Below are 27,206 nucleotides of genomic sequence, written 5' to 3'. Positions count from 1 at the left end.
TTTGTTGTTATTGTATTGGGCTTTTGTTGTATCTTCCTAGATACACATGTATGTACCTAGGTAGGTAGTTAATCCCAAAGGTTGACATGGATTTAGTTTCTAGGACAATTTTAGGCTCAAAGACTCGAAGAATTTAGAAAAATAAACGGCCTGTTTCTGGATAACCTATGTAGCACCCTAGAAGTCCGATTGAGATACCCAATGAGCCAAAGTATAATGCATGCTCTTGATAACATGGGCACATGTATACAAGTAATAAATAACAGTAATGTAGACATGATCGCGTATTAGAAGTCTACGATTGCGGAGTCAATGATATATCCCCCCACGCCTTCAGTCTTGAAAACTTCAACAGACCTAAAGAGCAGGGGTCGATGTTCTTATGAGGTTGCTAGAAGGGACACTTGGAGAGATCGATGAGAATGACCCATTGGTGAAGAAACACAATCTTAGAATACGGGTATTGGGTCGCTTGGAATTGCTAGAAGACCGCGCTTTAACATGTTTCTTCGAAAAGCCATACTCGGGCCTAGGACTTCTGTTCAAACCCGTCAACATCACATACTTATAAAGGAACGCGATATTGACGTAATGTCTCCAGCGTCGAAGCTCCATGCAATATATTTTGCAACAGTGTAGGATAATCCCACTCACACCCAGCCGCTGCCATGGCAGTCAGACTAGCCTGATCCTCGCGACCTGGTCGACCAGGACCAGTCATGTTCTAGCAGTCGAGATCAGCATAAGCATCGCAGTCACTATCCAAATAAAAGACACATACAGGTTTCACATTGACGTCAAAAATAGCAAACTCGGACCCGTGTCGGAATCGTCGGACATCAATGCGGATGGCAGCCGTTGCCTTGATGAGACTTGCCACCTCTTCGCACTGACGCATCACCACTTCATAAGCTTGATCCTGCATCTCTTCCTTGGTGACAACGCGAGAATTGGCAGTAACAGCTACTGTACCATTGTACGGCGCGATACCTTGGTCGTGGTTGAATCGGGCCACAGGAGGCATGCTCCAATATCCCGCTCGGTCGAGGGATGGGGGCATCACGGTGATTGTGGCTTCCTCGCCGGATAAAAATTCCTCTAGCAGGACAACGGGTGATTCTCTGAACAGGGATTCAATATGACTTTTCAGCTCAGAAGGAGTATGGCAGACTTGTACTCCATGGCTCCCGCGACCACGGACCGGTTTCCCGACAACGGGGTAGTTAGGGATTGACTGAAGCAGATCATCTAAATCATCTCCTTCATTCACAACCCACGATTGAGGTAAGGTAAACCTCCCTTGCTGGCGCAGTTTATCGTTCAGATACATCTTGTCATCGAATTTCTCCACTAGACCCGGCGGTTGGCCTACGACCCGTAGAGCTAGAGCATAACTATCCAGACAGGATGCTGTTTGGAGAGGATGGGAAGAAAACACGATCGTGTTCGCCCACAGGTGTGTAGCGCCCTGGGCTACTGCGGAATATATCCCTTCTTCCGAATCTGGGAAACACCAACCCTCATGCTGAGCAGTGGAAGGGGAGGGTTGGGGCGTGATGACCTCGATTCCCTTGGAACGTAATGTGTATGCAATATCTGCGCCTGAATCCTGATATCCTATGATAATTCAGCACTAGCAATTATCGTCCAGGGAAATGTTTTGGAGTATCTTACCACCTGGCTTGCGTGGTTTGCGGACTCCATGGATCATAGGTGCGTCAATTGCTTGGAATAATACTGCGACTATAGGTCTACTAGAAGAGGTATTCCATTGCGATTCCTGGATGCCCCCTTTGGACGATGAGGATTTCAACATGACGAGATAATTGAAAGAGTTGTAGAGTTGGAGTGAAGCTATCAATTGGCGTAACTCGCGCCCCCACGCTGGATGTCTCCGAGTGCGGGGAACCAATCGATCCACTTTATATCAAGTACCTAGGTAGATGTAGTCAACCCATAGCGTTTCAAGCTGTGTTTGGAATCATATCAAATTCCAATAGTTCTCCCAATTTTATCTTGTTCTTGAAAAAAAAGCCAAGGATGCCAAGGATAGTAATACAGATACCTTACTAGGCTATCTTTGTGTAGAACACCTTGACAGGAATCTGGGTGTATTGGGGCACTTTCTGCATGGAAATATTGACGACTAGTAAACCGAAACTTCCAGATCTTTCAAGCACGATGGACACACTCTATCACCCCTTGTCCGGTCTTTTTGTTGGTCTTTTTAGACGTTCTTTAGATGCCCTTTCGGAAGTCTCTTTGATATGTCGTTTGTTAGTGAGAAATTTGCACCTATGTCTTTGAAGTGCTGTGATCACGTAGTTTTCTTCAGGTCTGTGTTTGCCATGTCGCTGCCATAAAGCCTATATATACATCCTTCTCTCCCTCTTTATCGCTCGTTCTTCTCTTCTTCATATAAAAAGTCAGCACAACAGCGATGGAATAGACTACGCTCAACACATCCTTACAAAGGCCTAGTATGCCTCACTATATGTATATATATGTGTGTGTATGGCCATGGATATCGTTTCTCCTGTGCCCCTTCGCCTATTGCCTCGGATCCACGTTATTGCTGAGCGTTACATACAACATAAGGGGGCCCGTGTCATGTGACCTTATCATTGCCCCAGAAAATAAACAAGGCGGTGAGTCCCCAAATTTCAATGTTATGTGATCTATTTGCGGCAGAATCTCACCTCACCAGTTAGATCCCTACGATCTATATGTAACTATATATCTATCTCTGTGATTATATAGCAAGAACGGGGTATATCAGGATTCCTTTACCGAGTGATCACGATTATGATTCTCAATCCGAGGGCCCTCTTGCCACGCTGGTTCGCCGGGTCCAGACCCATAACTACAATAACACATACTGCATGCGGAAGAGTAAGGTGACAGGAGAGACAGTATGCCGTTTCCACTTTCCCATAGAGTGTCGGGAGTTTTCAATCCTAGCCAAGCATCCAGGTTCAAGATACTTTACTTTGTTCCCGGCCCCTAACAATCCCATGTTAAATGCCTATAAGCACTCCATCAACAATCATTATATGGGAGGACTCAAAATACTGCAAAAAGCACTTCCTTACCTGGACGTCAGGCCTCCCGGCGAAGAAGAAAGGAAAGAGATCAAGAACCTGTTCGACAGAGCGACTTTGGTACAATGGCACACCAAGACAGATGCAATGGCGGAAATCCTGAGAAAGATGGAATCCGAGGTCGTCAATATCGACCTAGAATGTACTTTCTTTTTCTTTCCCAGGGAGGTGCTCCAAATCGGCCTCGCTGATATCATGAAGCTTTGCCTAGAGAGACCGAGCATGAATCTTTATCTGGCTAATGCGATACCGTCTGGGCTGGCTCAAACAGTGAGAAGGGCCTATCTATTTCTGGATTCGTGGCTGGCGGAGCTATTTCATTGACTTCCAAGAAGCAACATTGTGTCACATTGTCGATAACAATGGCGCCATTGCTTTGGCTTCAAATTATGAATTCCACGTCAATACGAAACACATTGACATCGGATTTCATCGCTTACGTGAAGAAGTAGCTGCTGGTACAGTCAAACTTGTTAAGATCCCGACTGCCGAGATGGCAGCAGATGGATTGACGAAGCCCCTTGCAAAGATAATGTTCAAAGATTTGTTGCACAGATAGGCCTTGGGGTCTATAAAGGTGCTCTGTGAAGTTGAAGTTGAACTTTGACCTACTACATACAAAGAATGGGGGGTTATGACAAGTTACAAACTGGTTTTTTATATGAAGGATGGAAGCTTAGAGCTATGGTGTTGACTATGCTATTCTCTCAGTATAGTCTCTACTCTGTATCCAGTACCACCTATTGCATATCTCTAAGAAACATAGGAAGTATAAACGGTACAGAAGACCTGTCTATGTATAATCATGGACTTATATATGAAAGTTGCATAAGAACAATGACTATGAACAGCAAAAAGATTCATTCATACATCCACAAAAGAGCCCCATAACTGCACGGCGCCATGAAGTGAAAGCAGACCAGCTGGCGCCACACATTTCTATCCCTTTTCCTCGCAAAACCTATTCGCCACAAAAATCAAGCACAAAAAAAAAAGTCATTCAAAGAGGCACAGCAGGTAAACCACCAATTCCAAAAAGCTCGCAGTCGCGGATGCCCTGCCACATATGCCCCAGTATGCCCTAGAACGCCAGAGAGGAGAGACCAAAAGAGAGACCAAAAGAGAGACCAAAGGACCCAACTGAAACCAGCATGCAATGCCAAGACAAGAAATGAGGCCAAAAGGAAGAACCAAGACAATAAGATCAGGACTCCCAACCCAGACCTTCACTCATCTTCATCACTCCCTTCCAACCCATCAATCATAGCCCGACTGGGCTTCCTCCCTGCCCCATAAACAAGCTCCATAAGTTTCGCTTTCTGTCTCTCCCGAACAGTCCGCAAGTAATCATACGTCCCCTCCAACCCACGGATCTGTCCATCGATAACAGCTTCAACGGGTCCAAGCATTCGGCCCGCAGAGCCGGAATTCCCATTCCCACTCCCCCCGCCCCCGTCAACAGACCCGACAAAGCTGACAGAGTCATTTCGACGTACAAGTGGGCTGACTAACTTCCTGCGCAGTGTCTCGAGGTTAACCTTCAACGTGAGGAGTCGGCCGCGGTGGTCAACGAGGAGGTGTTTGTTGGCAACTGTGCGACTTCGCACATTCGCAAGCAGTTTCTTGTTCTTCTCATATTTGCGAACGGCCGCGGCGTCCGGGCCCAGGACGCGTGTCCACAGGGAAGAGAGCATTTCGCCCTCTGCGCGTTCCTGGGCGTCTGATTCGCGGACGACCGTGCGCTGGAGATTGAGGAATTGGCGGTCGATGGACTCGAAGAGCGCGAAGAGCGCCGTTGAATGGGTGAGTTCACTGTTTATTGATTCTTCCAGTACAGAAAGGAACTCCGTGAATGTCCGGGTTAGGGTTGTGCGTGTGCGCTGCGCGGAGGTTGGCCCGAAGACAGCCATTACGAGGTGACCCAGGGGCGTTGTTGTTGTTGAGGTTGCGGAGACGCCGTTGTCGGAAACTTGGGCGGAGCGTTCGAGCGCGCCGAGTCGCGAGAGCATGTTGTGCATGTTATCGAAGACTATTGTGGGGAGGGTGCTTGGGGGCTGGGCGGAGAGGGTTTCGAGCTCGCGCTTGGCCCAGTCCATTACTATTAGGATGGAGTCGATATCTGAGTCGACGTTTGCGAAGAAGCGGGTTAGCTCGAGGGAGAGGGACTTGAGGGAGTCAGAGAGCTCGTCTAGTTGGCGCACAATTATAGGGGCACTGGTCATGTTGGTGCCGCGGACAGACTCGCTCAGGTCCCAGACTGCGACGCCGGTTTCTTGCAGGGTGCCGATTTGCTGAACGCCGTTCTCTGAATAATATATCAGTGGTTCGAAGGAGCGCGCGAAGCCGGATAGCTTTACTAAATCGGGGATCGATTGTGGGAGACCTGGGAGGACTAGGGCGCGCATGAACGCGACTGAAAGGAGGAGGATTATGATAGATAAGGTGGTGTTAGACTTGGAGCTGGTCATACGCTCGAATTTTGAGCGCAGATAGCCAAACAACGCGGCAATAGGTTCTCGGTGCTGGACTTCTGCACGCACTGCAAAGCGAATGTCTTTATTCATTCACAACAATCGTTAGTATACCCGCGCCTGCAACTGAAACCAGATCAGACAGGGCCTACAGTTGCTCAGATTATCCGCGCCAAAGCCCACCCCGTCGTCCTCGGGACTGTGGCGTGGTGTGCGCCCTGTACTTGGAGCCGGAGGCGGACTTGGGGATCGTCCGTGGAGGGGGGTATCTGCACCCGCCGGTAGAGGCACATTAGCCGCGACAGAGATGTCGCCCGGGGTGGCGCGATCGACCTGTCTACTCTTCATGGGACCCTCGAGCGCATCCTCATACTGTGGACTTGGCTCACGCGACTGGGACGGAGAGACGCTGAGCCCGATTGTGGGCTTGAGCTGCAAGCGATCCGTAGTGGGGTTATCCTTGCGCAGATAGGGCTGGTGGCGGTACCATCCACTGCCCTGGACGTATTCGGGTTGATGGAAGCCTGGGGGCGACCAGCGTTCCTGGGCCGGGTCCTCGATCTCTCCATCTTCGCCATCCGAGTCTTCAGATCGGAATCCGGAGTGTTGAGATGGCAGTGCGAACATTGGGGACCTGTGGGGATTGGTATTGTTCTCGAAGTCTTCGAGCGACGCGTCCAGGGAGGGATGGTCGTCGAAGACGTTGTCTAACTCGTCCAGCATCCCGGACGGCGTATCGCGATAGTCGCGCCTCGGAAGAAGAGGCACTGCAGTTCTCAGCGACGAAGCGCAGATCAATGCCTATGAGTGGCGATCACTTGCGGATGAACCAGTTTGACGCCTTAGGTAAAACTAGGGTGGTTAGTATAATGCGCGGGGACGGTGTCTCCCTGCGCTAGCCGTTACAGAAGATATCTGAGCAATCAACCCCACACCAAAGATGCGATAAGGTATGATGCGATGCGATGCGACAAGGCAGGTATTGGATTCTAAAGTGCAACACAGGATATGTCTGAGATAAGCACATTCGATAGTTGATGTTGGACAAGATTGCGATCAGGAAACACGCTGGAGATTAATACGGAACTGGGATCGAAACGCCTCGTTGAACAATGGAGGAATCAGGAATGAGAGGATGAGAAGGTATGCGTCCCCTCACTTGTTTCCAAGTCGAGGAGGTTGGGCCAATCAGTCTGACCCCTGCTGGTCATGTGCTGAGACTCGAAGCCAACACGGCGTGTACGCATCAGATACCGGAAAATGTACAAAGGTGGTACGGCATGAGTACTTTTTGTTTGTATAGTCCCAGCAGTGGACCACCAAGGTCCTCATCAAGTACAAGTCAAGTATCACCGTGCCTGACCGCCCCATGTTTGCCCAATCGATACAACTAGGGCCATCAACCAATCATAAGACAGACCTCCATGATCATCCGAACAATCTCAAACAGTTTGGAATAAGCGTGCATAACCCCCCCGTTTGCAGTGCGTTTGTTCTATCAAACATCAAAATATCAAACCAAAATGAAGAAGAGAAGAGAACAAGAGAAGAGGAGAAGATCAAATCTATTTTGGGTCATGGAAATTGTAATAAAAATACAGGCCCGGTCCTTTGGGAGACTCGGCAATCAGCCCATGGCGCCATAATCCCAGACTTCTATGGGGAGAAACAGAAAAAAAGCCGGGGAATTAAAAAGAACATCAGGTCGTTTATGCGGTGCTATCCTTGAGGAAGCTATTCAGAGTTGTTAGTTGAGTGGTCAGGGGAGTGTGGGTTCGCGGGTAACGTACGTAATGAGATCGTTGCGCTCCTTGGTCTTCTTGAGACCACCGAAGGCCATCTTGGTACCGGGGATGAACTTCTTGGGGTTCTCGAGGTAGGAGAACTATGGAGAGATCGTTAGCAGTCGATCGGAGTGAGCTGAAAATGGCAGTTGGCACTTACCAGAGTGTTCTCGTTCCACTCAACACCGGCCTGCTTGTTGGCGTCGGTGTAGGCGTAGCCCTCGGAGGAGCCAGTCTTACGGCCGAAGAGACCGTTGAGGTTGGGGCCGACCTTGTGGGGACCGCCGGCCTCGGTGGTGTGGCACTGGGCGCAACGGGTCTGAAAGAAAGAGAAAAAAAGCTGTTAGTTTCATGTTCCCTTTGTATGCGCGCAAAGTAATAAAGAACTCACCTGGAAGAGCTTAGCACCCTTGGCGGCGTCACCTGAAGAGAAGCTGAGATTAGCGATCCTGTCGGCTTCTTTTTTGGCTTCTTCGACCAAGGCAGCTTCTGCACGCTCGGCCTCGCGTATGTCGATGATCATCAACGTGCAGAACACATCGAAAGTAGTCATGTTGAATGATTGAAGGGTGGTATTTTGGTGAAAGGTTGCGGTGATACGCAATTGAGAGGTAGTTAGGTTGATGAGGCGCCAATGGTGATAAAGATGAGGAAGTGTTGTCAATCGTCGTCCTAAGCAGGTAACAAACAGTGTTGCCATTGTGTTGCCATTTTAGGAGTTGGGATACCCTTCCTTCCTTTCAACCTCCATGGCACCTCCCCAACCTTTCCTTTTCAGCTCAATGGAGGGAAGGTAGATAGCTTACCAGGAGCGAAAGATTCTTGCTTCTTAGGAGGCATTGTGAAGTATTATGATAGAATAATAAAAAGAGGTTATTATGACACTGTACTGTACAGAAAAAAAAACTGGGAAGGGGAAAAAAAGAAAATCTGGTTATTTGTACTTGGCCCCGACACGCTCTCGTAATCTGCCACTCCGCCCAATCAGAAGTCAGATGATTCAGGTTGAACGGGCGCAACCGGGAACTTCGGTGTGTGGCTGTTGTACACTGACGACTTACACTTCTGTTTTTTTTGTCTTTGAAACTGATTTTCAATTGAGATATTGCTGGGGATAACTTACTGACTTTCCTAGTGGCAAAAGAAGTCCAACGTATACACTCTACCCTTCTATCTTCCGCCTCCATGACCTCATAAACTCATCATCATCTGGATATTTGGTGCATATGCAAGCTTCATAGAGCTTTACAAATTTAAACATTCAATTCCTATCTGGATACCCATGGCGACGGAGCTCATATCTCACACGCGTTTACCCCCTTCCTTACCCCCTGGAGAAACTGGAGCAACTTCCTCGATCCACCGTGGCTTCGAAATGGCAGGGTTCTTATTCGCCCGAGCTGATCTGCCCCGGTGGTCCGATATGTGGATCCTGAGGCAGAAACGGTTTATTTTCGATTCATTCTCGGTGATTGTACGGAGTACAATTTAGCCTGTTGCCGAGGTTGCAGTAGATTGGAACAATGACCTTTCAGTAGGTTGGTTTATGTAGTAAGAAACGACTTTGAGTATGGAGTACAGCTTCAAGCTATTCTCAGACCATTCAATTGGTGGGAAACAAGGGATATAATGGATACTAAAACACGTGAATATTTCCCAAGGTCAAGTGGTCTGATTAAATTTTTTTTGTTTCTCCCCGAAATCGTTAGGGAAATGCGGTTAAACCGAGCATCTCGACTCAATCGGCATCCGATGTCCCGATATAGTCACGTGATATAAAACCTTCTCCAAAAATTGGCATCTACGGTTCCACCTCTGGGCCAAAGTCAACAAGACTATCCAACCCCTCCACACGGGCAAAAGGGCAGGAAAAGAAATCCCTAAAAATGCCAACTCCAATCCCCGGTTTCCTCCTCCCACGAGGCCCACCTTCAGCATTGACCGTGCGCGCCCTCCAACGCCAAAGCGCGCGACGCAGCTTCACCTCAACCAGCGCGGCGTTGAGGAAAGCTAGCAAGAGCAACACCAATGCCAATTCCAAACCCCGCGTTCTTGCAAAGCCCGACAGATTCCGCCCGCCTTCTCACCCCCAACGTCTCACGACTCCATCGCCGAAGAACGCACCCCCAGGCCAACCATTCGAGTATGGCCCGCGCACGACGGAAAAAGAACGTGTGCAGCAGAGCAAGACGCAGTACCCGGGAATGTTCCCACCGGAGGGGACGGTGATGTTTAAGTTCCTAACGAGCAAGTGGATCCACATTTGGATTGCGATGGTGAGTTCCCAAGATCTACCAAGATCTCCCAAGAAAACCCAGTAAACAACTAACTAACCAATACACAGAGCGTTCTAATTTCCTGTGCGGGATTCACCTTCACAACAAACTTCAAAGCAACCTCGCCATTCGCACACCTGCTACCATCCTGGTCGAGTCTGCTGACCTCGCCCGTCGGCACGATCTCACAGGTATTCTCTGTGTGGCGCATGCATGTGGAACACAACTCGATGCGCGTGCGGGAGCAACGACACCGTCGGGTTGAGGATGCCGAGAAGAGAAAGCAGTATCGTGTTGCGCATGGGCTTGAGGAGCCGGAGCCTGAGAAGAAGAACGAAGATAGTAAGGAGGTTGATTTACAGTCGCCTGTTGCTGCTGTTGAGGGGGCGGAGGATAAGGAGTTTGTTGATTGGGAGGGGAATAAGAGACCTGTTAAGAAGTGGTTGGGGATTTGGTGATTTATAGGCTCTAGGGCTGGTGGATTCATATCTACAGGTGATATACCTACATATGCTGTCTATGTGGTCGGTTGTGGGTATCGATGGGTCCTATCTTACATGGGGACACCCATTGTGTACATTAGTGGACTTTCAGTCCAGCTACAATAACTAGGAGGATTCTCTCAACTTCAATCAAATCAACGATGAATAGAAACGATTTAATCAAAAGACAACGCTTTTCTCCAAACTCCAAAGGTAGCGACCTATCAACTCAGATATCAAAGTCGCAACCTAAAGTAATGCTGTACTTTATTACTCTTACATGGCCATGGGAAATGGGTCAAAATAGGACAATCATTGCACCTCAACTCCCTCAAGTCCCTCAAGGACCTCCTCGCCAACACCGCCCTTACCAAGGACAGTCTTAACCATGCGTGAAATGACACTGCGCTTGACACCACCCCTTCGTGGACGCCAGACACCCTCGACCTCCTCCTGGCCACCGGTCTCCTCGCCAGGCGCCGCAGTAGCACCGAGCATGTTCACATTTTCGGAATTGGGGATACCAGGTTGAGTGAGGCGGGATGGGGGATCGATCGAGCGGATCGAGAGCAATTTCAAAGCCTCAGAGTCACTACTGCGCGTAACGGAGATGGCCAGGACGGCATCTGCGACTGCGATCTCTTCACGGTTGGGGTCAAAGATGACGTTGTCACCGACGGAGATCACGAGCAGCGTCACAGGTGGGCGGACAGGGTATGATGGAGCGGCGGAGAGAGAAGATTTGGAAGTATTGGAGCGGGGGTAGAGATACTCCGCAGCAGCCCAGTCATCGTCGAAGAAGGGATCTTCTTCACCCGTAGACTTGAGTTTCGGTAGCTTAGTGCTGAGGAGGGCGAGGTGGGTTGTGAGCGAGAGGAGGGGGAGGGGGTATGCGAGAGGTTGGGAGAGGAGCAGGACCTATAGAATAACATGTTAGCTGTGATAATTTCACACCCGTAGAGCCCCCCTCAAAAATAGAAACCATAACGCCAAAAATCAGAAACCGATCTTCAAAACTTACATCAATATACAAGCGCCAATGCCACCGCTTGTTAATAACAAGTCTCCCCTTCAACCCACCAGCCATCTCCTTTGCCGCATCCCCATTCCCACCAGCAACAGAACCAACCAGACTCTCCCGCATCATCTCACTCAAAAACACAGGCAGGGCATCATCATCCCTAAAACCGGGGATCTCAATCGACATCTGCACCCACTCGCCCTGTCCCGAGACAGCAGCCGAGCCCTGCTCGCCCTCGCGATTCAATGCGTCGCCATGCTGCGCCAGACTGCGCGAGTCGAGTGTGTCAGCGGCGAGAACGGTCTTCTCGACTTCTGCCTTCACGCCGACGATTGCTTGTGTGCCATCTGCGAACCCGATGCGCGCGCTGCCGTTCGTGCCGGGTAGAATAGTAGTCTCGGCGGATAGAGGGCGAAATTGTGTGGGTGAGCGGCCATCTGGTCGGATTGGGTTCTTGGGAAGGCTGAGGGAGGTGTAGAGGTAAGAGAGTTCGGCGGGCGAGAGGTGGGGGACTTGAGAGGCGGAAGAGGCTTGTCTTTGATTTGACATTTTGGCGGGTTTTATGTTGGTATGTGACGGAGAAATAGATCGCTTTGTGTTACAAGATAGAGCTGAACTTCGGTTGCGCGTGGTTAAGCTCGTAGCTGTTGGCGGGCGGTTTGATTTTGTGGTTATCGGCCCGCGATTTGTGAAAAGTGCTTGCCGGGGCGCGAGCTGGATGTGCTAAGGTATTGGTAACCCGAATTTCAAGCTAAGGCCAGTCTAGTATCGACTGGTTAGGTTGTGCCGAGGAGCAATTGAGGGGAAGAAAAAAAGTTGGTAGAGTCGGGCAGAGCAGTCTCAATCAGGAAATCTTGATGGCCCACGGATGATCATTGTTCCGTTGATATCGATCCATGGACGGAGCACGAGAAGTATAGATGCAATGGATTTTTCTACATTCATTATAGAATCTCGATATAGAGCCCTGGAGTAACCTGTCTACTAATGTACAATCCATTATCTGCAAAGGTTAAAGCGACAAGCACTCTGGTCTAACAGTCCTACCTGGCCGCACTGTAAATCACTTCCCACGACGAGCTCCTATACTAACTAGTTCGATAACTAGTTAACTAGTTACAAATCTTAAAGTAGTAAACTTTACGAAGAACAAGTCTGAGGTCTTAGCATAAGGTCTTGAGTATATTCAATGCGTATGTAGTAAGATGTATGTATGAGCATGGCACAACGGCCAAAGGCGGAGGTATATTACAAGAGTATAAAACAGACTGGATCCAAGCCAGAATGCCGAGGTAGGGGGGAAATAATACAAGAAATCAAAGCAGGAGAAATTGCTATGACAGGAATATGTAAATGCAGGGATAAATAAGTGAGAAAATGATAGACAAGAAGAATAAAGATGGGAATGGCTGTAGCCAACAATGTACAACGGGGGGAGGTGAGGGGGGGAAGAGGGGAAATTATATGGACAAAGGAAAAAGAGTGCAATATTCATCGAGAATGATGTTCAAATGTGCAGATTCGATATCAGAAATATCGGGTGAAGAGAGGGTGAGAAATACCTGAGAAGGTAGAGGGAAATGCCGTGTATGATGCAACTCGCGCATGTGGTATCAAAAGTCAAGGAAAGAAATCACGCCCCTGCCTGGTAAATGATGTAACGAAAGGACTCCAAAAGGAAAATGAAACGAGGCCCGGATCCATCTATAAAAAGGGCTGCAGGGGTATGAATGTAGGGGAAAACGAGAAACTTGCAAAAACGGCGGAAGCCCAATGCCCATATGTGAAAAAAAAAAAAAAAAAAAGATATAAAACACCCTCCAAATGGCCAGACCTTGTGAAAATGAAAATGAAAAAAAAAAAAAAAAGAAACCATACGCCATGAGCTATGTAGGTTGCTCGGTGTTTCTTCCGTTATTGCGCAATTTTGCCAAATTTTTTGTGCTTTCCGCAACTCAAAAGGATGTGATGTTGAATTGGTGGTGGTTGGGACACTTAAATATAGTTCGAGCCACGGGCGAAGTAGTCGGATTTCTTGTTGTGAAGCTCGGCCTCCTCGTAAGGAGGAGTGGGCCAATGACGGTTTGTGGCCGCGGGATCAATCTTGTGAATGTTCAGCTTGCTAGGTGTCGACTGTTGACCAAACGTAGCACTGTCCTTGGCCGTGGGTGACGGTGTAGGATAGGGGTTTTGTGGTACACGCGAGTTGTCTGACCGGCGAATACCACTGTGCGATTCGACTGCCATTGACTGAGTCTGAGCCAGGCGTCTAGCCGCCTTGTTGGCGGAGTGCAATACCTCGTCAAGCAACTCATCTTCCTCTTCAGGGGTCTCGTACCGGTGAACCGGGTGGCTAGACATCTGCATGGCACGACGAGTCCTGCTAGAGATAGGAGCGGCATTACTGCCGGTGGCCTGAGGCATGGACTGACGCTTGGTCTGGCTGTCAGCGGAATTGTTCAAGTGCACCGGAACGTTGCTGAGTGTGGACGAGTCCAATGAGTACTTGACACATTGAAGAGCCTTGTCCAGCTCGGTCAAGTCGGAACCTTGCTTTGGTTCACTAGTAGGCCCATCGAGGGCCACTGATGAACGGTTCGACCAAGGGATGCAACCCGCGTTAGCCTCGACGTCATCAGCAGGCGCTGCTTGGTTACGTCCAGACAGTCTGCGGGCACGCTTGCGGAGATGCGAGAAGAAACTCTCCTTTGTGGTTGGAGTGTTGGTCCCGGAACCATTGAGCATCCTTTCAGCCTCTTGACGATTCTGGTCCGAGTAGTGATTGCCATGGGAGTTGAGGGACAATTGACGGCCGATCTTTGAGGTAGCTGAGGTCTCGGAAGACTTGGAAGCCTCGCTGTGTGCCACAGTGGCGTTTGCCTGGGCTGTAACGGAGTTGGAGAGAGGGGAGACAGGGCGAATAGAAGGAAGGATTGGCATCGGCGCACCGTTGGCCCAGGTAGCCCGCTTGGTGTTCACGGGACGCGCCTTCACGGGCTGGATCTCAGGCACAGTGACTTGAGAAACAACTGGTGGCCGGGCGGGGATGTCTTCTGCAGTGTGTACAGGGCTGTCCGACCGAACGACCAATGATCTCCGGAACCAGGAAGGTTTGGAAGACAATGTAGGAGAGTCACCAGGGGTAAGATTCGGTGACCTGAAGCTCTTCTCGGACTGTTTGCGGCCAAGCAGTCTCGACGAGGTAGAGGACTTGGGCCGTACCGGATCAACCGCATCGGCGAAGTACTCGTGGTTAAGCGCCTGGGTAGACGTTGGGCGGTTCTTAGGGTCCCACATGAGACACCATGTGACGAACTCACTAAATGCCGCAGGCCACATCGGGGGCTGGAGCACGGATTCCATCGCATGTGGTGCCATCTTGGGGAATGTGAAACCGAGCTTATGAGCCAGGCGTGATCCTTCGCGCCATTCACCACCACCAATCTTAGCGCCCGACTTGCTGTACCAGTTCCCTGGGCTACCCATAATCTCACACACACGCCAAACTTGGTCTACCTCGTTGCCTCCTGGGAATAGGGGCTTCAATGTCGCAATTTCAACTGCCATGGCGCCCATTGCCCACATATCGACCGGGGCCGAATACTCTCCTGCTCGTAGAAGCACTTCAGGTGCGCGGTACCAACGCGTGGAGACGTATGTGGTGTATGGTTGTTTGGAGTGGGTCTCACGAGCAAGACCGAAGTCGGCGATCTTCACAGTGTAGACGGGAGGAGTAGAGGGAGGGGTGACGAGGTTAGAGTAGCGACTGAAAGCGGAATCATTGGGGGCGGAGGTTGAGACGAGAATATTCTCGGGCTTAATATCACGGTGGAAGAAGTGGTGTGCGTGGATGTGGTCCAGACCGGACAAGATCTGGTAAAGAATACTCTTGACGTGCTTCCCTTCAAAGTATTTGTGATCACGGGCCTTCATCAACTGATACAAATTGCCATCCATGTATTCCATGCAGATGTGAAGCTTGTGGGAGAGGGGGTCAAGAAAGATGTCGAGGGCAGGGACGAGGTGGGGGTGGATGGGTAATGTTCGGAGGAAGATGACTTCTCGTAGGTCTAAACATGGGCCCAAAGAACTAAATGTCTTCTTCATCGTTTTAATCGCAACCTAACCAATGAGTTAGTGGAAGCACAATACACCAGCAATCTTGCTATTCCATACCATAGTGCCTCTGCGAGCGATATGGGCACCGGCGGTCCGTACGCGTGCAACGGCAACACTACCGAAGCTTCCATCACCAATTTCCTTGATGACTTCGAAGCGGTCCTCGAGGGTTGCCATCGAGGTATGTGACCCCCGGGTGGGTGTATCATATGTGACGGTCATATTTGATGTCTCTTCAGGTCTGCCAGCAGATCGGGAGAGGAATGTGGAGGAGGGGTTCTAAGGGGGGTTCAAGGTCAGCTTCCCGACATTCTCGGAAGATCAGGCGGTTCTTACAATTATGTAGAGGGGGAAGGTTTCGCAGTATCCCCGAGTGAGTGTGTGTATGTATATGGGAGTATCAATTGCAGCAGATGATCATGTTCCAAGTATCAGTTCGAGCCAGACGATTGGGTTCCCATTGACGGAAAAGTAAGGAGTGACGAGATAGTTGGAGGGGGAGTGACGGTGGTCATGTAGTGGGCGATCTGGGAGGATTGAGGACCGGGCACGATGCAATAAAAAGGAAAATCCAGAATAGGAGGAGACCCGTTCTGGTGGAAACTGGAGGGATCGGAGGACCGAGGGTGAGCCCCTGACGCGGTGACAGCTTGAGCTCCTAGACGGGGGCGTGGAGACGGTAAATTAACGACTTTAGGTCGTTGCAGATCAGTCCACCGTGGCGAAACACTTTGAATTTGAGGTTACTTGGAATATATATAGGATGAAAGAGTAGAAGATTTAGAACCAGAGTATAAGAATAATAAGAATAATAGGAATAACAAGGAATAAGGAAAAGAGAAATAAAAGAGCGCATCGCACACATAAGTCCGCATATACTAGAGGGAGAAGAGAGAGGGGGGGGGGGAGGGTCTCTGTGTATGGAGAATCTAGAATTACTCAAAATACTCAAATTACTCAAATTACAGAATTACTGTATGGAAAATCAATTTTGAAAAATAAAAATAAAAATAAACTAATTTACAAAAATAAACCAAACAGAAAAATCACACAAAAACATAAAAAAAACAGCGAAGAACCCCAAAGAACCCCAAATAACGGGTTGATCCGTTCTCAACCAATGGGACAATCATCGTGGAAACGGGTACCTTGATTTTCAATTTTACCATACAAGTCTCTCAAGCTAAAACAACAACTTCCTTTTGAAAAAAAAAAAAAAAAGGAAAAAAAAAGGAAAGGAAAGAAGAGACAAGTCTCAAAAATTACATTAATTAATACAGAAGATGGAAGATGGAGTATTCATATTTCATATATTCACACTTGCATATTCTCTAGTTAATATACCCTACAACATATATGCTTATCACATATAATTCCTTATTTATCATCTGACCGCCGATGCATGGCGCCTAATAATTGAGGAGGTTGGGCATACAATAATTGTGTGCAGCCTGTAACCGTTGCCCACACAGCCCTAGTCTGCACTGTTTAGGGCGTGTCAGAAGGGGTTGGGCCGCCTTGGTAATTTATTTGAACTCGAGCATGGGAATTGGCTGCCTCGAACTTTCATTCTAGGACACTAACATACTCTACGGAGTAATAATCTCCCAGTTACAAACAAAGACATCCCATCTTGACTTTGATACAAAAGTACATCCTGATCAGCTTGGTTACCCCGGCTTTGTACGAGTCACTTCCCAGCGGAGATGTACTCTGTTCTCCGTAGATGTACCAGATGTACCAGATGTACCAGATGTATGGAGTATGATTTACAATGTAAGATGTACTGCGCAGATACAACTCGCAGACTGGGCGAGAACAGCAAGGAGAATCCTTTCCCTCAACATCTCATGTTATGTCATGTCCTACCTTCGGACTTCTACTCTCTGCCAGTTGCATTCTCGCACGGATAGTAGAAACACTGGTCTTATTATTCGGCTTTCAACGGACCATCCTTGTTTCAGTGCCTCGTTTACGGGGTAGTTCGTGTTGACTTGTTTAACCTGGATTAATATTGGTTGACCGGGATAACCTGTGCCTCATTTTGTTTTCCGCCACCTAATCTCCTGATGCATCGGAGGCTCTGAGAGAGAGAGATGTATCTCGCTGTCTCTTTTCTGACTGATCCTCCGACTGGCATAGGGCCAATCATATACTGGGGTAAGGTGCCGGGCCATGTGGAAGAGAATTAGTAAACTAGGTTCACGGCCGGACGGAAAGGTTCGCGGGAGAGAAAGGTAAGGTCGACTTAAGCCGCGGTGGGCTGGGGATTGCATATGATGGGTTCGCTTTTCTCTCTGTTCCAAGGTACGGAGTACACGGGTCTGGACCCTGTACTCCGTATGCTTGGGAGATCATTGACAGGTTCCTTCCGAGCAATTTCCCATTGGGAACAGCGTAGGATTCGCTCTTCTAATCGGGTTTCTTTGTTGATCTTCCCGTCTCAAAGACTTAGTGTGTCTGTTGCCATGGATGCCGGTGTTGTATTACAAAACTATGGAGTCCAGAACATCTTACGGAGTACCAGTACTCCGTATGGTCTATATTGTACAGGACACCAATCAAAGTGATGACAATAAGATCATAAAATTAAGCCCGTTATCGCCACTTTTACGAAAAGTCTCTTAACCGCGTCATTCCGGTTTCTCCACTAATCCCAAAGCCTAATGGACGTTCGCGGTCCCGATAACACAGACGATGGAGCCCAACTCTTACGGAGTACAACATTACAAAGTAAAGGGATGTAATTACCTGCAGGAAGCGGGATAGAATGCACCTGTCAGAAATGGACGAACCCTGGGGCAACCGTTGTGGCCGAGGATCACAGATTTATTTAGACTCTGCAAGGCTACGACATATGTAATTTGAAGGGGATTTGACCAGTCTATTTCAACTCATCAACTCACAACATCCACTGTTTCAATGTTCGGTGTTCGCCCCTTATCCGATCTCATGGGATTTCAGGTACGGAGTACTCACGTACATAAAGTACGCAAATCTAAGGGCCGTACCGAAAGGAAACCAAGGTTCAAATTTAGTGGGCCATCTCAAAAAAGAAATGTTGATATATTTCGATATATTTTTATATATTTTCTTATACAATATATTTTCTCTAGACCGCACAATAGTATTACCATTTCGGGCAAGAAAACGGGAGACGTGGAGTACAACATACACACCGCATACAATATACGATGGAGGATTGTACATAGGAATACCACATTTACTTGGAGAACATAATTCCACTTTCTCTCACTTTCGAGTCGATGATTCGTTCAGTGGGGTCATTCTACTCCACGTCCACCAACTACAAGCCAATCATCACCGATCAAAGATCAGTAGTACGATGGAGTCTATGCGCCAACAATGCCATTGGCCCCATTATCCAAAAAAACTGCCCACTTTATCCAGTTGTTGTGCCTATAACGGCGCTCTCTTTATCCCTCACAAAAGCCTAGTCACGCACCGTCGATTCGGGGGACTACGGAATGCTCCACGGTGGGCCTCATCTAGGCCCAACCACACCCGTAGAGGACCGCTATAGGGGAGGATCGCAGTGTCGCCACTTTGGAAAGGAAACTATTTACTTCCCAAACTACCGGGAGGCGCCGTGTTCTTTTGGCCTTCGAGAAGGTGGTTCTTGGGTGTGATCTTCAAACATCCGAATCTATGTTCAACGGGCTTTGAATGATTATCTTTTACTTTAAGACACCGTGATTATTGCCTAGGCTTTTGACTCCAAAAAAACCGAGGGTTTGTTCTTGTTGGGGGATGCCAAATTCACCTTGATCGACCTCGTTGCCCCCCCCTAAACAGGCAACTAACAGGCAACCCCCTTCTCTACAATATAGAGATTAAACAAGCTGACCAACAACCAACACACAAACACACAATGACAGGGATGTTTCTCCCGAACTCCCTAGTCAAACTTTCTAGGGAACTCCCGACCGACCGTTGGTAAAATTGCCATGAGATTTAGATTTTCAACATACCACACTACCTTGGACACTAAATCATGGCGGCCCACTCCAAACGCCGAAATGTCTGTGTGTGAATTTCCAGAATCCTTGGAAGCCGCGGGAAGGTCAACCCCCTTGATCGTTTGGACTGTCAGATCTGAGTCCTAGTACTCCGTAGATTTTCCGTCCTAACTACGGAGTACTAGTACTACGCACGAGGGGCTAATTTAGCTTGGATTGGCCTTTAAAATTGTTTTCATTAAAGAGGTCCCACTGTCACTCTAGTAACCTTAAGATTTATATTAAGATTTATATGAAGGTTTCGCGCATCGGGAAGGTGTCAACAGTACAATATTAGAACACACCAACAGGTAGCCTTCCACTTACAGAGGCAACTAGCACTAGCCCTCAATTCTATCTAGCGTACGGAGTACACAATGGCGGAGTACACAATGGCGGTGCACACAATAACAGTGCCACACTTACTGCATACCATAGAATCTTCTTTATATTTAGATCGCCAGCTAAAGCGGCCATATATTTTACGTACCGCGGTCATGAATCTAGGTACGGAGTACATTGTGAAAGTGATAGATGCCCCTCCCCCCTGCCCCTCCCCTCCCCCTGTTGTGCTGCCCGAACTGGATCCTTATGTGTGTCATACCTGACTAGCTTGTTCCATCGATCTGGGGACTAATGTCCGCGGTCCGGGTGGGTTTGAAACTAGCCCCTGTCGAGATTGGGGGCTGCCCCTATGTTGTCAGTAAGAGGCAATCAATTATGCTTTATACCTCTACTTGGGGATCTTGCTCCGCTTCTTCTATGGTTTTCTAGAAATAAAATGCAGTGTTTTCAGATCCCGGTGCCTTGGAGTGAGGTGTGAATGCTGTTCGAATAATATTGCCTTTTAGAAAGTAGAAAGGTTTGGAAGAGACTTGTTCACTTGTTTACGCCGTACTCCGTTCTCCGTACTATTTCTGCCATTGCCCTACTAAGGAATAGACTTATAATATCCAAATTGGTCTTTATTATCCATAGTTATATGTTATATGTTTTGGTTTCTAAGATATAATACCTTACAAGAATAGCCGCTTATGCGGCCTTGTTGTTGCCTTTCTCAGTAACTACCCTTTTTGAATATCATTGTAGATGTCCACATTCTCGCTCCTCGCCCCCTTTATTAATGTTATAACTAGAAGGATAGGGACAATTAGCCGAAGAAAAAAAAAGCAGAATATAGTGAAGGGGTGTAAAACATGGTGCCTTGAAGTGAGGTAAGGATGTTGTTGATTCAATGTTACTCCTTTTGCTAGATAACTACCATTTTAGTATCTTTATTATTGCCGTACAAAACAAGACACTTGATATCCCAAGTGGTCTTGATTATGTTTTGTGTTTGGTCTCTGCGACACAATGCCCTTCATATGTTGTTGGATTGATGGCTTTAATCTTTTGCAGTGTCTGCATGATATCTACATACTCAGCTATGTACTCAGCTATTATATCTACTTCAGAATTGACAATCATATCCTAAACTAGCTCTCTTTTCCTAGTATCATTTTCACGTTTATATCTTCACTCCTTATTGACCAGAACAAGCAGCCCCATGTTCGTGATGGAAAAGCAAATTCGAGGTGATTGAAGTGACCAGCCCAAAACCCTCACTTTCCGGAAAGACCAACCCACGCAGTGTCCCTATAAATCAACCGCTGCCTCTTCATTTTCTCTTCCTCTCTTACCTTCATTACACTCACTCTGTGTAGTCTCGTGCGATCTATGCAACTTTTCTCTTGAGTATTCCACCTTTCTGAAATACCGTCATTTGACATGCCTCAGCGACGGAGATGGCCTCCCATCAGTCCGTTTGCGCAGGGATATACTTCGCAAATGAAAGAGGCGTCAGTGAACCCAACCTCACTTCTAGGAAGTACAATGATCGCTAACAGATCGATAGCGTGGACCGAATGCCGATTCCAAATGAGTTAGTATTTTCATTCCTCTTAATCTTCACCTGCTCACTGTCATAGAATCAAATGTTGCGTCTGCAAGCGGCGTCGCCCGAAGTCCCTGTACTCCAACAACCAACTGAACTACCTCCGCCGGGCAATGTTCGATCTTGGCTACAGCAGCCTTCGTGACCAGCAGGTTGCTAAGTGTGGCCCATGCACCAATGCTCAGATTTGTGAGGAGCTGTGTCATCGTTGCGGTCACTACCGTGCCATCGACCAATTCGCCAGAAACCAACGGAATCGCGAGGATCCGGTATGTCTTTCTTGAGCTATATGCTTTGACTGCTTCTAACATTTGGTTGGTCCCAATAGCTCTGCCAGCCCTGCATGAACTACCAGATGTCCCTCGATCCTGCCGATCAACCTCTTGCGATTACGGACAAGGTTGTGGTTGGGGATGAGGGAGGGGATGAGGCGGAGGATGAGGAAGAGGAGGTCAACTCTGAGTCTGCGGGTCGTTCTGAATCTGTGGCTCTGTCTGGTTCCGTGGGACACTCTGACTCTGTCAAGCTCTCTGGATCTGTGTGTTGGCTGGTAAGTGATCAGAACTACATCAGTTCTGGCCAAGACTTGGTTTTACTCATGCATATACTTTTACTGCAGGAGAGCCTGGGCCAGGGCATCGAGCGAGCTCTTGTCCTGCACGATGATTCCACGGACAGTGAGGATAAGGATAAACGGAGCGGTGGATTTGCAAGAGTCAAGGTGGGTGACTTTACTTTAACGAAGCTTCTATCGATGGACTTCTAACAAAACTTTGTATCGTACAGGCGCACCGTGGTCATCAGGAGGCTGTTCCCGACCCCGAGCCCGCCCCCGGCTGGGCACCTGGTACTCGCAAGATCAACGATGGCACTCCTTGGAAAGGAGGAAGGTTTATCTAATTGTTTCCAACCCGTTCTTTACGGACAACCCTCGGGCTTATGATTGACGATGCTTCTCTATCTATGAGCACTTCGGCTGCTACTGTGCCTTGTATTGCAGTCTGCTGCTTGCTCTTCTTCTTCTATTTCTAGTATTCCTGGTTTTTCAATCGCTTTTTCATACACACGGTTCGACTCTTGGGCCCTCCCATGATGTCTCCTATGTATCCAGACGCGCTTTTTTTTTTTTTTTTTTTTTTCTGCTCTTTCTTCGGGGAGAGGCAAGTTTGCAGTGGTCCCACCCCTGCCTGGTTCATGTATTAGAGGCAACCTCTTTCATATTCTGATTGACAGTGCTTTTATTTACAGGGTGGGATGGACTTGTCAGTCCACTCCCGATATAACCCTGTCTACTAATTTTTATTTTATTTTATTTTATTTTCGTTTTCTTTTCTGAAATCCTAGTGCTATGTTTTATGAAGAACCAGGTATCACTCCATTACTTTGAATGTTTTTCTTTTTCCTTTTTTAAAACTCCAATCTCCATTTCCATGGTTATGACATCGATGGTTCGGTTGAACCCCACCTACTATAAATAAATCTGTAGACTTCATAGTTCAAACAGTTGAGATAATTCGAATACTTCAAATACTTCAGGTATTCAGGCACATTCCAGCTATTTCGGGTAATTCGAAAGACTATAAGGGCAGTGGCAAACTGATTAACCTATAGTGTCCTTCACAACTCTGATAGATGTGAGAGAGAAACTATAAATTGCACACTTTGCATGGAAGATGCATGCTCCGTTAATCTGCCGATCCTGTGGCTCTGACCCAGTCAAGCAATATGACAGGAACATCTGTGGGACTTTAATATATACCAAAGGGCTTACGGAGTATATGACTATTAAAAGGCGACTGCATAAGTTGTGACATCGAGGGAGTACAAAGAGAATGAATCTTAAATCTGTCTTTCTTAGTGACGATGTCATCGCCCCACCAGCCCCTCCATAATTTTGTGGTAATTTGTAACCTCTCTACTCTCTACACTTCTTCTTTCTAGAACTTCTCTCCCAAATCAATCTATCTATTTACACAGGATTACACACTCTCTTTTGCAAGAGAGCAGTCCAGCCACCTCCGAACCTCCGAACCCCCCGCATGGCCTACAATGGAAATTACGCCAGGAATGCATATCAAACGGGCAAAATGAACCCAGATCCAAACGAACATGGGTACTCGCCTACACCCCCATATCCATCCTACCACGAACCAGCCCATCTGAATATGCCACAACCACAAGTGCCGCAAACTGGTTCACCAGCCTTCAACCCAACCCCAGAGTCCTACAACTATCCGGAATCCCATCGCTCATCCCCAAACATGAACACCGGGCACATAGACAATGCAGTGAGCTCTGCATTTCATAGCAGTGGCTCCACAGGCTACCTCTCCCCAGAAATTCTATCGCAGATCACATCAACAGTGATCCAGCAGCTCAAGACAACCGGGTTAGACAACCTACAAGGATCTGGTGCGCCCCCGCCCGGATCGCAATCACAGCAACCACCATGGCAAACAGATGGCTCCTTGCAGCCGCACACAGAGTTCCCGTCTGCCATACCCCTGCAGCGAAGCAGCTCAATCCCACCACCCAATTCGACCTCCGACAATATCCATACTGGGAACTTCCAGCCATACGTCTCCCCCGATTACACTAGTGATAGTCATCTCAGCCCCAAGATTACCCCGGATCCCCCTGCGAATAGACGGGGCTCAATATCAAGTCAGAGTAGTGATCGGAGTCATCATAGCCACCATAGCCACCATAAGGCGGAACGTCCGAAACCTCCGGATCGGGACGCTACTCTTATGGAGGTGACTACTCTGGAGCGGATTTGGGGGAAGTTGTTTGAGGATGGTAAGGCGACGAAGAGGCTTGGTCAATTCTTACGTGGGATTGCAGTTCATCTGGTATGTGGGCCTTTTGTGTGTTCTATATCCTACGGATTTTGATGGCTAACTTGACTAGATTGAGGACTATCCACCGGGAAACACTATTGTTATCCCCCCTCACAAGTTGCAAAAGTTCTATCGTGATACTCATGATCCGAATGACCCTTATCCATGGCAAGGTTGGTGGTTTGCTCTGTTCATTGACAGACCATATTCTGACGAAATATTTAGACATCTTCGACGATCGTACATCTTCAATATCCCGACTCTTCCGCGAAATCAAGGTCGAACATCATCTCATCCAAGACGATGTAGAAAAACGGCCAGATATCCCAGGCCTAACACCCAAAGGCTTTGAGACCTGGGCAACCTTGATGATCCTAGCAAACCCAGAACGCGAATACGAGCGGCTCCAAAAGGCAGTCCTCAACATGCCCATCAATAACCCAGACGACAAGAAAGAGCGTTTCCCAAAGGAAATCCCGCGTCGTCTCTTCCCAGAAATCGGAGATATCGCAATAAGAGAAGACATCGAGGACCGCATGATGGTCCACTGCGGCGTCGATCTACCATACATCACCCCTGAAGAACGCAGCCAATCCGCCGCCCGATCAACCCGGTCATTCACCACAACCGCATCACCCACAGAACGAACCCACTCATACGAGCGAGGCCGACCTCGCCCCACAGCCTCGATCCCAAAACCGACTCAACAACCACAACCAAGACCCGCCTCGGCTGTCACAGACGACGAAGAAGATGAACCCATCCCCTCGGTGCCAATCGAGCGCGAACGCAAGCCCTACAGCGCCAATCCAGGTGTCGGCAAAGTCTACGAAGAACAAGCCCAGAGTCGCAGTCACACGGGCTCCTTCTCTACCGCCCGGCCTTCAGACTCTACCCACAAGGCACCGACATCGGGACGGAATCCAACACACCGTATGTCTGACTCCTATGACCGCGACTCCCCGCACTACTCACGCTCGGGATCCGGTCATTCTGCTGATAAGCGGTTCTCGAATTCGCATGACTCCCGCAGCTCGTCAACGAGTGTGAATCACCGCGGTGGTAATGGTGGTGACTATAGGCATTCGGAGGGTGATTTGCATGGTCGTGATCATGCGGCTAGATATGCGGGGCTGTCGGCTCATGATTTGTCGTATAGCGAGTCGCCTACTACGAATCTGCCTGAGGATGATACGCGCAGCTATCATCATGGTGGTCGGGGTAGTGCTGAGGATTATTACCGGGGAAGTGGGCAGGGTGGAGGATCTGGGTCTTGGTATGATAAGTATGACAAGTATTACCGTTGAGATGGGTTGTTTTATGGTTTTAGTGTCTGGTGTCTTTGGTTTCTTCTTTGGTGATTATATTCCCAAGGTCATTTTTCTGTTCTTCTGGCTCTCGATCTCAACTTTGGTCTTGATTTTGAATCTTTTCAAGCTCGGTGTTGCATGGATACAAAAATACCCCTTCTTTCCGGGGTTCTGCATGACTGACGATATATCTCATATTTCATGATTAACGTTTTGATCTGTTCCGAATACATGTGAGATATAATAATTCCATCAATAATGATATCAGGAATGAAAAAAAAAAAAAAAAAAAGTATAGCGCATACTCAAGTTGAATCCATCTCACTCTTACCCCCAAACCCAAACTTCCTCATAACCCTCTCCCCATCTTCTCTAACCTTCCTAAGTTCCCTCTCCCTCTCATTCTCCTCCTTCTCATACCGTCGCGCAATAGCCTTAGCATGTCTCTCCTCACGCTCAATCTTCTTCCTAGCAATCCTCTCTGCGCGCCTCTTATCCTCCAACGCGCGCTCATCACATCTCTCAGCATCACCACGCAATGTCTCGATCTCCTCGTCAGTCAACACCCACGGCACAGACAAGATCTCAATAAGGAACCGCAGACGGGTATCCAGGAACTGCATTTCGGCGTTTGTATCGCGCACGAGCCAGAACCGCTCGAGATGTAACTGCATCTGCGAGCGGAAGGTGGACAATGTCCCTTTTACTCGGACTACCGTTCCTGGTTGCAGAGCTGAGATATCTATCTCGTCGTGGTCTTTGGAGGTTACGTGTGTTTCTTGGGTGAGATTGGTGGCTGTTGGTGCTGTGAGGGAGAATGAAGACCATGGTGGTTTTTCTTGGCTTGTGCTCGAGATTGTTTGGCTAGTACTGGTTGGTTTTGGTGAGGTCTTCTTTAGTACGGCTATGTCGATTGTGGCGCCGCTGCTGTCGTCTAGTGTTAGGATTGTGCGTCGTGGGATATCAGTTCGCGCCACTATGACGCCTACTAGGCTGACAAATTGGATTGGGTGGTTGTTGTAGAAGAATATGTTTTGGCCTGGGGCTTTTGTTAGTTATGTGAGTTTTTTTTTATGTATAGATAGGCTTGGCTGTGTTTTGGTTGGATGGGTGGGACATATTGGGTAATAGCAAGACAGAATGTTTGGATATGTTGAAAAGTATGACAGAGGACATTGGGACGAGGATATAATGTTCATGTATAATGGGGGAAAAAGTATGGACAGTCTGGTGGGATATATCAAATGGACTTCTTCACGCTAACGCCTCTTTTCGAGCCTCCACGCTAGAGGACCGGGAGATATGCACCATGGTGTGCTAGGCGCGTCGATCTCCAGAGACACACAAAGAAATGACAGCAGGCTTGGAAAAAGAAATAACATACCCACAAAGTCATTCGATTTTCGGAGACGATGCACATCAGCTGCACCCATTTTCACCCAGGTAAAGTGCGTTGGTGACGCCTTGAAGCAGAACGCGGGATAGAATACGAGGTTCTCATTGTTGATCGTTGCCATTGGTTCATTTTTTTTTTCTTCTCGGGATTTTCTTGTTTTTGGAGATATCAAAAAGGAGATACTAGAATTGCATCGTGGACTGGAAGCTGGAACCGTTGACAGTTGGGTTGATGTCACGTGGTTGTATATAAATAGGGTGTTCGCTCAATGCCCAAGGGAAATATTTTCTGTGTCCCCATGATATGAGCTCTAAAGTATCTCGGTGACCTCGGTGATACCCCGATTGATTTACTTATACCTCTTGACATTCTACATCATTGTCTCAAGATGACCTTAACCAGCTCCATGATGGGACTAGACCACATAATCGCTGAATTTCGCACCACCTTTAAT

General features: G+C 48.1%; 9 protein-coding genes across 9 annotated transcripts; 3 read left to right on the top strand and 6 right to left on the bottom strand.

Annotated features, from left to right (window-relative positions):
• Positions 1-565: 565 nt before the first annotated feature.
• N7516_000067 (ATP-grasp fold subdomain 1) lies at positions 566-1,816 on the bottom strand (the record flags this gene model as incomplete). Its single annotated transcript, XM_057212789.1, has 3 exons — positions 566-724; positions 782-1,617; positions 1,675-1,816. The coding sequence occupies 3 exons, from the start codon at positions 1,814-1,816 to the stop codon at positions 566-568; spliced, it is 1,137 nt and encodes a 378-aa protein (XP_057074672.1).
• Positions 1,817-4,327: 2,511 nt separating this feature from the next.
• N7516_000066 (uncharacterized protein) lies at positions 4,328-6,295 on the bottom strand (the record flags this gene model as incomplete). The annotated part of the gene is made up of 2 exons (XM_057212788.1): positions 4,328-5,655; positions 5,725-6,295. The coding sequence occupies 2 exons, from the start codon at positions 6,293-6,295 to the stop codon at positions 4,328-4,330; spliced, it is 1,899 nt and encodes a 632-aa protein (XP_057074671.1).
• Positions 6,296-7,281: 986 nt separating this feature from the next.
• Positions 7,282-8,196, bottom strand: N7516_000065 (c-type cytochrome; the record flags this gene model as incomplete). Its single annotated transcript, XM_057212787.1, has 5 exons — positions 7,282-7,306; positions 7,363-7,457; positions 7,517-7,675; positions 7,748-7,779; positions 8,163-8,196. 5 exons carry the CDS (start codon positions 8,194-8,196, stop codon positions 7,282-7,284), a joined length of 345 nt encoding a protein of 114 aa, XP_057074670.1.
• A 1,046-nt stretch (positions 8,197-9,242) lies between these two features.
• Positions 9,243-10,090, top strand: N7516_000064 (uncharacterized protein; the record flags this gene model as incomplete). Its single annotated transcript, XM_057212786.1, has 2 exons — positions 9,243-9,632; positions 9,701-10,090. The coding sequence occupies 2 exons, from the start codon at positions 9,243-9,245 to the stop codon at positions 10,088-10,090; spliced, it is 780 nt and encodes a 259-aa protein (XP_057074669.1).
• A 336-nt stretch (positions 10,091-10,426) lies between these two features.
• Positions 10,427-11,684, bottom strand: N7516_000063 (exosome non-catalytic core subunit RRP42; the record flags this gene model as incomplete). The annotated part of the gene is made up of 2 exons (XM_057212785.1): positions 10,427-11,032; positions 11,136-11,684. 2 exons carry the CDS (start codon positions 11,682-11,684, stop codon positions 10,427-10,429), a joined length of 1,155 nt encoding a protein of 384 aa, XP_057074668.1.
• A 1,446-nt stretch (positions 11,685-13,130) lies between these two features.
• Positions 13,131-16,036, bottom strand: N7516_000062 (serine/threonine-protein kinase; the record flags this gene model as incomplete). The annotated part of the gene is made up of 3 exons (XM_057212784.1): positions 15,591-16,036; positions 15,312-15,533; positions 13,131-15,257 (listed from the first exon to the last, which is right to left on the bottom strand). The coding sequence occupies exons 2-3, from the start codon at positions 15,474-15,476 to the stop codon at positions 13,131-13,133; spliced, it is 2,292 nt and encodes a 763-aa protein (XP_057074667.1). The 5' UTR covers positions 15,477-15,533; positions 15,591-16,036.
• Positions 16,037-21,040: 5,004 nt separating this feature from the next.
• Positions 21,041-22,106, top strand: N7516_000061 (uncharacterized protein; the record flags this gene model as incomplete). Its single annotated transcript, XM_057212783.1, has 6 exons — positions 21,041-21,111; positions 21,168-21,194; positions 21,241-21,475; positions 21,535-21,756; positions 21,826-21,927; positions 21,993-22,106. 6 exons carry the CDS (start codon positions 21,041-21,043, stop codon positions 22,104-22,106), a joined length of 771 nt encoding a protein of 256 aa, XP_057074666.1.
• A 1,139-nt stretch (positions 22,107-23,245) lies between these two features.
• On the top strand, positions 23,246-25,353 carry N7516_000060 (uncharacterized protein; the record flags this gene model as incomplete). Its single annotated transcript, XM_057212782.1, has 3 exons — positions 23,246-24,058; positions 24,117-24,219; positions 24,272-25,353. 3 exons carry the CDS (start codon positions 23,246-23,248, stop codon positions 25,351-25,353), a joined length of 1,998 nt encoding a protein of 665 aa, XP_057074665.1.
• A 308-nt stretch (positions 25,354-25,661) lies between these two features.
• N7516_000059 (OB-fold domain-containing protein) lies at positions 25,662-26,873 on the bottom strand (the record flags this gene model as incomplete). The annotated part of the gene is made up of 2 exons (XM_057212781.1): positions 25,662-26,395; positions 26,741-26,873. The coding sequence occupies 2 exons, from the start codon at positions 26,871-26,873 to the stop codon at positions 25,662-25,664; spliced, it is 867 nt and encodes a 288-aa protein (XP_057074664.1).
• Between the last annotated feature and the right edge of the window lie 333 nt (positions 26,874-27,206).

The sequence above is a fragment of the Penicillium verrucosum genome (assembly GCF_028828655.1).
Source record: "Penicillium verrucosum strain IBT 35672 chromosome Unknown utg000001l_segment0_segment0, whole genome shotgun sequence".
NCBI lineage: Eukaryota > Fungi > Ascomycota > Eurotiomycetes > Eurotiales > Aspergillaceae > Penicillium > Penicillium verrucosum.
Note: the sequence above shows the minus strand (reverse complement) of the source record. Positions and strands in the feature narration are given on the sequence as shown.